We start from the raw sequence: 9604 nt of genomic DNA on the forward strand, positions 1-9604 counted from the left end.
ATTCATAAAAAACAATTCATGAAAACACGTTGTGGAAAAACTCGTACCGTTTGGGGAACCGTGCTCTCAGAGAAGTTAGAGAGCTGTTCCCTGGGTTTTCTTCGTTCACAGTTTCTCCAGCGGTGCACATTTTGTTTTCATCTCTTCTTCCCATTCTTGCCCCTCTTTTCGAGCTAAGCAAAATCAAACAAAGTTAAATCTGATCATTTAACGGTGCAGTTAGTTGGTTTTCCCGGAGGAGCTGTTGTTTAAGCTGCCATTCAGAGTGATACCGTCACCGGAACTCCTTTATGGACTTTTCAAGCAGCCTGATAATAAAGAATTGCTGTAATCCAGCCTAGAAGTACCAAATGCATGGACTGGGTTTTCTGCATCATTTTTAGACAGGATATTCCTGATTTATGCAATATTACGTAGGTGTAAGAAGGCGGTCTTTGAAATTTGCTTTATGTGGGAATTAAAGGACATGTCCTGATCAAAGATAACTCCAAGATTCCTCACAGTGGTGCTAGAGGCCAGGGTGATGCCATCCAGAGTAACTATGTCTTTGAATAATGCGTCACAGAAGTGCTTGGGCCCCAGAACAATAACTTCAGTTTTATCTAAGTTTAACAGTAGAAAAGGTTCCAGGTCATCCAGGTTTGAACATACTGAACACATCGTGATTTTGTATTATTATTTTCACAAAGCAGTGTAGGATCACATTAGGCCATATTATTAACTTTATTATCAAGCAAGACAGGTGTCACTAAAATACTTGAAATGTTCCCATTCTTGAACATATTACTTGTCCTGAAGAATACTTTCCACAAAGGACTCAGCAGCATGTGTGTCTGGGGCCTAAATGAAAATGAATGATGGCTCCTCAAATGATGCAGTAAGGCTGTTACCAGGCAACCAATGGCAATGCCCGGCCAATAAGAATTGAGTTACTCTGAGGTTTTTTAGCACATAGTGTCGTTCTTTTCACATTCTTACCAAGTCTATCATTTCCTAGAATTGAGCTAAAAAAAGGTGGGGGCACATCATTGGGGCGAAGAGGCCGGATAAAACAAACCGACAGAAAGATGAGGATCAGTCAAAGAAAAGTAAAAGAAGACGTTTTCCACACCAAACAGGACAGTTGGGGACAATGGCGAGGTTCGTGGCTGATTTATGACAGCATACTCATGCATCCTTTGAGGAAAAACCTCGGCTGGTAAAAGCTTGTGTGGCTGGTGGCCAAAAAAGTTAACTTCAGGCCCTGCCGAGAACCACATGGTACTACAAAGGAAAACTGCATTCAAACAATGTAGTCTTCAGCAAGTTTAAAGAGCCAAAGTTCATGTGAATGCTAAAGCATGGTGTCTTAATGAGCAGAGCTAAGACTGAAGATCCAAACTCATCTCCCTATAGATCAGTGATTGATGGGCTAAATGACCTTTTACTTTGTTGTGTATAGTGGGCATCCCGGGAGATCTGCCTCTCTGTTAACAATGTCTTACAGCCCATTAGTGGCTCCTAAAGGCAGTGTGCTGAACCCCTCTGGACAGGAAGTTTGTTCACACCTGTATGGGTTAGTCAGATGATGACATCTCGACCAATGAGGTGTCTGCAATCAGAGGTGTGAAGACAAACAAGCATCACCATGAACCAATTAACAAGTGATGCAATCATTACTGAACACAACTGTTGTTTCATTTGATATTGTGTCTGACATGAGTACAATTATTTAATTTATCGAAATTGCCTAGATCTTTAACAAAAAAGCTGCAGCTCCTCTAATAGCTAGAGAGTGTTTTTGACCCACTGTTTTTTGTTTTGTTTTCAAGGCCACAAAACTTTCATGTTTTGTTTACTCTCACAATATCATCAGTGTCCTCTCTAAAAACTCAGCAGCAAATAGATGAAGTTAGAGACTATCTGGTGAATATAATAGAGGATTTAGCAGGTAAAGAGAGTTAGGGTTGTAGAAAGGCTGGAGTGCACCTGAAAGTGCAGGAAGTACGTTCAGGAAGTATAAGAGAGCCAAATACTGAAAAAGATGGCAGGTTGGGGTGTTGGATGGGTCAAACTAACAACTGGATCAAACACAGGACTTTTCCCAAGAAACTAGGGATCATGTGTTTTTTGAAAATTAATTAGTGGGACCCCTGGTTAGAGCAACTGGTATGACACACGACCATAAAAAGAGGTTTATTCCTCAATACAGAAGTCTGGGGTTTAACTCGACCTGTAGCAAGTGTCCGGCATGTCTTCCTTCTCTTTCCCCCTTTCTGTCCTGGAACCGACCTCACATGAAGGGAACCTTACTCGATTCCAGGTGCAATTTGACATTAACTTCCACAAGAGTTCAATCCAATTCAACTTGGTCACTCAAAACTGTGATCTTGGATCTCCAGGGTGCTGGAATTTTCCCTTTCATTGGGGACATTTTGATAAGTTTGCTTTTTAATTACTGCATAGCAAAATATTACAAGCAGCAGAGAAGGCACAGAGTTACTGTATTTTGTGGTGGTCACCACGTAATGAACAACTACCACCGTGACACGATCCACGGTCTCTGGGGTTCACAAGGGTTGTGGTTAGAAAAAAAAATAGAGAAAAGCGGCTGCCAGGACACAATGCTTAGTCTCTGGGGGACGCAACACGCTGGCGGACAGACCGTGTGATGGCCGGCAGAGATGGGAAGTAACGAAGTACAAATACTTCGTTACTGTACTCAAGTAGATTTTTCAGATATTTTTACTTTACTTTAGACTTTTTACTTCTACTCATTACATTTTAACACAAATATCGGTACGTTCTACTCCTTACATTTTACAAAATTGGCTCTTTACTTTAGTTTCGTACAAGAGGTTGTCTGGTCGGGGAAAAGCGCAGACACGCGCCACACACCGCGAGAGGGTGCGCGCGCCACACGGCGAAAAAAGTGAGAGAAAAGAAGATAATCCTTCATTCAGAAACTTTCCCATAGACAGAAAAGGATGCATCTGTGTATCCTTCGCGGTCCCAAATCACCCACAATAGCAAAGTTAGAGACTAATAGCGGACTTCGGCGGGAGTTCGAGCGGCATCGTTGACGGTGAAATGATGATTTAAATGTAAGTATCTTTAGTGTGTGCCGTACATTTGTTATCACCGTTGTACCATGTAAGGTTACCGCTTTAAAGCTTATACAAATTGCTCTAATAATTAGGTAGATACACCCCGAGCTAACGTTAGCTGAACCTATCATTTAACTTTCGGCTGTTAGCTAGCTAGGTTGCTGTCTATGTAAAGTTTAATGTACGGTGGCATGTTCATCTCTTTTTATATGCCGTTACCGTATATGCGTAACGTTAGCAGACATTTAGAAAGTTGGTGTGTTTATCACTGGTTGTATCTGTAGACGGGAGGTAACACTGCACCGTGTTAACTTCACTAGCAATGTTCAACGAAGGCTGGCATGTATGAGGACTTTCCCATGTAATAACGTTATGTTAAAGCATTCATAACGTCAACATCTTTTTGTTGTGTTAAATGTCTTTTACCAGGGACTAACGTAGGCGGTCACCAAGGATGGCAAAGCCAAAGACCAGCAGGGAGACAGAGGCCAAAGACCAGCAGGGGGACAGAGGCCAAAGAGATGTTGAATACATTATTTGCTATATTAAAGATTGGCATTCAAACAATAAATGCTTTAAATAAACTGGTTTGTCTGTGTCATTAAGTTCTTGGGCGTATGTATTATATGTATTATTATGTTGATTATTGGCATAAGTAAATGTCATGAGGGCAAAATGGTCTTGACTTTCTTTGAAAAGATGTATGTATTTTGTCAACTGTATGGGTTATAATGGTTATTTCTTCACAGTGTAACTCCCAAGACATATGAGAAGTGTTTTAGAGAGTAAAATGGCTTATTCATTACTTATCTGTCTGTGATATCAATACATATCTGGAAGATTCATGTTCCGTTTTATTTATTTATTTGTCTTTAAGGTCCTACAACCATTTTTAACATTCAAGTGACCTCACTGCAACACAAATATTCTAATAACCCAGTTTGTCCAGAAAAAAATGATCTTCTTATCTTGACGGTAGAAAACAGGGTTGATGTTTTACAAACTTTAAAAAAAAAAAATCCAGAAGTCCCAAGGAGCTGTATATAAGACTGGAGGAGCTTTATGGGAAGTGGATCCAACCGTAAGGTAAAACTGTTAACGCTGTTGGTAAAATTATAATTTTGGAGCAGTATTTTGGATGCTATCTCCCGAGCTGCAGGTATGGATCAAGGAACATGGATGGCTGTAGAAGCTGCATCACTGGCTGATGTTTTTGTGGCTGCAAGAAGGAAAGAACACCCGCGGAGATACTCCACCTGGAAGGCCAAAAAAGACACCCGCAGGCCCACATCCTCTCAATACCATCAGATGGCAACACCAGGTGTGGTTAAGGCTCCCCTGAGGGAGAACAAGCCAAAAAATATACAAAGGTCTAGTAAAGTACCTATTTGCTACCTGTGCGGCCAAGAGGGTCACACAAAGCCAATGTGCCCAAGGTACCCTGCTAAGCTCACTCAGATGTGTGTTGTGCTATGGAAAAATGAACATAAATGTTATAGCAATAAATCCATGAAGATGACAACTGTCAAAGTTAACGGTAAAGCTCTGAAGGCCCTAATTGACTCTGGCAGTGATCATACCCTGGTGCACAGGCAGTTTGTACCAGCTAAGGTTATGTGCACCCTTGAAACCATTCCCATCTGCTGTTTAGATGGTGATAAGAAACCCTACTCAACTGCTGATGTTTATATTGAAGGACAAACCTACCTTTTGAGTTGCTGACACTCTTCCTTTCCCAGTAGTGCTGGGTAGTGACTTGCCAGTCTTATTTGATTTGTTTAACCAACCTCAAAGCTGCAATGTTGCCATAACCAGAGCCCAGGCAGAGCTGGTAGATGAGCCCTCTGTTAAACTCAGTGCCCTGCCTTTTTATGATGCAGATCTGGGCACTCAACCAGAGATGCTGCATGTGAACATCCTAAAGGAGTTGGTTGAAAGACCTGAGCGGAAGGCAGAGGTAGTGCTGATTAGAGCGGTGGAGGAGGAAGAGGTGGTAGATGACAAGTATCTGCCCTCAGCAGCCCCAGTGGAACCTGACCTGGACCATCTGCCAGCTGATTGATAAAATCAGGTAAAAGCTTTATGTAATCATCAAATATTTCAAGAGTACCCAGGTCGCACAAATATTGTGGAGCATAATATTGTGTTAGAGGAGAAGGCTCCAGTTAAACAAATAAGTTACAGGATCCCAGACAGCCTCCTGGTGTCCAATGATGAGCATGATACCTGGCCCGGCACACACACCTAAACCATGCCCTTAGCTGCCAGTAGCTCTGTACCAGACGCCGATTGGCTGATATAGTGGACGGAGCGTCAGTGTATTCACCCTTGGGTTTGACTGCTGTCTTGAAGCTGGCAGTTCGCCTTTTGACCAACACTATCTTGGTATTTGGAAGACCAAAGTGACCATATTTGGCAGAAAAACACAGCTTTGCCACTGTCTTGAATAGTTTCACTGCTGCTTCATTCAACTAAATGCTAGAGAGGAAACATTGTTGGTCTTCAACTGCCTAATTCGAGTCATCCAGCAGAGTTTTCTCAGTGGGATTGCTATGGAAAAAGTAAACATGGCAGTACTCTGGTAAGACTAAATGATGTTTAACCGTGTGTCCAGCTAACTTACATAGCTGACTTTACTGTATTGTGTAATTTAACTTTATTGATTATTGTATGTTTCACCAAACCAAGTTCCTTCCCGAGACTATTTAGCAGAGCCACCGTCTCTGCATCCAGATCTTAGCGTCTCCTGAGTTAATTGAGATTGGGTTAAAAAAACAACCCAGGGTGTGGTTTTCTCCTATCCCAGAATGCATCTGTGGTTAAGTTATCAATACTAGGACAAAGAAAAGGAAACAAGGGTAGTAAATGATAGAAGAGAGATGGGATAGAGAGACAGTGAGAAAGGCAGGGTTACAGAGAGAGTGATGAAGATGATGGTGGGATGGACAGAGTCAGGGAGGAGGGGCATCAGAGTCAAACAGGGACTGAGAAAGAGGAGGGGATGAAGAGAATGAGAGAGAGATAAATCAGTTACATGACTCAGGTTTGTTCAGAAAGCTGCCAGAGCTGCAGCTATCTGCAGACCTCTGCAGATGGAGGTTGAGGACGGAGCTGAGCTCTGCTTTCCACAGTTCCCAAACACCTCCTGCAGGAAGCCCTCGTCTCCTTGGCCCCAAACACTGCTCATTTACATTGTGTGCTACTCCATCTCTCTGACCACTATGACTCTCAACCTGCTCATCATCATCTCAATCTCCCACTTCAGGCAGATATTAACTTATTTGCTTCTCTTTACAGGATTTGTAACTTTAAAATTTGAACAGCTGCTGTATATTTACAAGAATTGTCTTTGAGTTAGTTCTGAATGATGTTGCTCCAAATGTCTTTGATGCCAGAGACTGTTGTTCAAGTCTACTCTGTTACCAATATTAATCATTGCTTTCTTTCTCAACCAAGTCATTTTATCTGTCTACTCTTACTGCTGTGGTGGAGTGAAAAATATTTAAACTAATATAGATTTTATATTTTTAATTTTGAGTACTGGTTAAGTTTGTTCTGTCAGTGTTGTTGGTTAAATGATACGTTTCTCTTTCCCTGTAGGCAGCTCCACACACCCACCAACATCCTCCTCCGCTCTCTGGCTGTCTCAGACTTTCTAGTGGGCCTTGTGCTGATGCCGGGAGAAATCCTCAAAAAAACATCATGCTGGTTTCTTGGTGACTTTGTGTGTTTTCTTTATAATTATCTTTCAAGCATCATTACCACATCCTCAATAGGTGACATGGTGCTCATATCAGTTGACCGTTATGTGGCTATTTGTGACCCTCTGCATTACAACACCAGAATCACAATGAACAGAGTTAAACTCAGTGTTTATCTGTGTTGGCTCTATTCTGCTTCCTACGGCTTTCTCTTTGTGAAAGATGACCTGACTCAATCAGGGAGGTATAATTCCTGCTACGGAGAATGTTTGTTTGTCATTGACTATTTCACAGGACTAATAGATCTTGTTTTGACCTTTATTGTTCCAGTTACTGTCATCGTAGCTCTGTATCTGAGAATATTTGCCGTGGCTGTGTCTCAGGCCCGTGCCATGCGCTCTCACATTACAGCTGTCACACTCCAGCTGTCAGTGACTCCAAAGGCAAAGAAATCAGAGCTGAAAGCAGCCAGGACTCTTGGTGTTCTGGTTGTTGTGTTTCTAATGTGTTTCTGCCCATATTACTCTGTTTCTCTTGCAGGTGACAGCTTGGTCAATGCTTTATATTCATCCTTTATTGTCCCAATGTTTTATTTTTTAAACTCTTGTCTAAACCCTGTGATTTATGCCTTGTTTTACCCCTGGTTTAGAAAAGCAGTTAAACTCATAGTTACTCTTCGGATACTGCAGCCTGGCTCCTGTGAGACCAACATGCTCTAGAGAGGTTGTAGAGGGACTGGGATCAGACTCGGTCTAAAGATTAAATGAATGAATATGAAAGAGAAATTGAAGATATACTTTCTTATCTTTAAGTCTGAATTGTGATTCACACATGTATGACACTTAGGGAACATTTCATCCCAACACAACAAGAGAGCTCCTAAATCTTTGTATTTATGTCTCTGTTTGGTCAGAGCACAGAGAAAAGATGTCCCTAAACAGCCCCACATTCCTGTCTAGTAGAGAAAAGGAACACAGGTTGGCCAAAAGTGCCATTTATATTTGATCGTGTATAACATTTATTGTTTCTATGACACAAATATATAAAGCACTATGATGTTCTTTTGGAAAGAATTTAAAAAACATTATGTTTGAAAAGATTGTCTAGAGTAAAATCTAACACTTTGTGACATAATTTACGAATGTCTAATCTGTCATTTGATACCTCTTGGCTTCTTTATGCACATTAATATAACTTTTTACCTGGGGTGCCTAAACTTTTGAGCCCCACTGTAAGTAGCATGAAATTTGATAATAAATTAGAATTATTTATAATGTGATGTCCCGTCTTTTTATTATAGTTTTACACAATGTGATGTAATCTGGATTTACAATACGGGTCCCCACTTATTCAGGAAATGCTCCGCTGACTCACCAGAAGATGGGGCTGTTGATTTGTGGTTTGCAGGATAGAAATTAAGTAAAGCAGTTGTGATGATAAGATGAATAGTGGTGTAGTCCTCTGTCAAGTCCAAGACCAGGAGTAGTCAGGACTGAGTCCAAGAGAAAGACAGAACAATAGAATCCTCTTCACGACTTAGATACCTGTTTATAATGCAGGTTATGCATGTTATGCAAGAGACACTATATCTTTTGTTTTAAGATAATCACTTTGTATTATTTTTTGTAATGATCCAAAAGCAAGTACAGTGTAACAACACTGTAGGATCAAATTAGTCTATAGACAGGTGTCACAGGTGTCCCTAAAAAACACAAATGTTCCCATTTTTTTTAACACGTGGCTTGTAGAATCCACAGCACAAAGTGCTCAGTGACATTGTGTCTGTGGCCAAAATCAAAACAATCTTTGCTCCTCGGCCCCTAATTATCATCAAGGGATTTGTTGGAAATTTTCTCGGGTATGTAAGGTATATCAAATGTGACCAATCACACTCATCCTAGAGCTGAGAAATATAGTAGACCCAAAAGAAATGAAAGAGCAAGACACTCCAATGGGGTTACCGACTGCCACCATGGAAACGATTCCACCTGTGTGTGCATGGTTAACATTCTGAAGTGCAAAATAGTTCAGGCTGCAGCAGAAATATTTCCATTCATAGAAAAGAATAATGAAGTCTAACCCCTGAATTTATTTTCAAAGTGGGCCAGATTGATAGCCTGGCTCTGCCCTCCAACTAACTAAATTATTTTTTGGATTCAGCACACCGTCTGGAGTTGCTGTATATTCTCATAACTGTTGCTGGTGAATAAAGTTTTGGATTTTTTTATGTAAATCTGGTTGTAGTGATGTAAAAGTACACCAAAATGTAAAGAACGGGCCACAGCAATTGGCCACTGCAACTAATAATGACACAATGTAGGTGTATTAAAACTGGTGGATTTAATTATTTATATTATTTTCCATTAAAGTTTGAGAAAGGTTTTGGGAGCTTTATTTATAATAGATTTGATAATAATAAAACTCTAGCTTTATGTTTAGAGATTAATCATCATGTAGATAAATTAACTTTTGACAGCAATAACTTCCTTTGCTTAACCTCTGCTTTCTGTTCTTTCATAAGAACTGTTGAATTGTGTGAAGTAAAGTTTGTTGCGAAACACTTATTAAAATTAAAAGTGTGAAGACGTAGCTTTGACAGGGGGATTGTCAAAGGTGCACAGGTCGATTTTTCCAAAGTGTCGGCGTGAAGGGCACCACTAAATTGGGCATAAATAGTGGGAAGATGTGAGGGTTAATAAAATTCACAAATGGTAACTTTTGAAATTAGTGCCTCAGAAGTGAATCCCATTTCCCCGTCTTACCCCTACCCCTTGGCCCTTACCCCTACCCCTTGGCCCTTGAAACCAAGGGGTAGGG

At 40.7% G+C, this 9604-nt stretch overlaps 1 protein-coding gene across 1 annotated transcript; it reads left to right on the forward strand.

Annotated features, from left to right (window-relative positions):
• Window positions 1-6045: 6045 nt before the first annotated feature.
• LOC117952929 (trace amine-associated receptor 13c-like) lies at window positions 6046-7506 on the forward strand. The gene is made up of 2 exons (XM_034885552.1): window positions 6046-6351; window positions 6687-7506. The coding sequence occupies exons 1-2, from the start codon at window positions 6179-6181 to the stop codon at window positions 7504-7506; spliced, it is 993 nt and encodes a 330-aa protein (XP_034741443.1). The 5' UTR covers window positions 6046-6178.
• Window positions 7507-9604: the final 2098 nt, after the last annotated feature.

Source organism: Etheostoma cragini, chromosome 11 (assembly GCF_013103735.1).
Source record: "Etheostoma cragini isolate CJK2018 chromosome 11, CSU_Ecrag_1.0, whole genome shotgun sequence".
NCBI lineage: Eukaryota > Metazoa > Chordata > Actinopteri > Perciformes > Percidae > Etheostoma > Etheostoma cragini.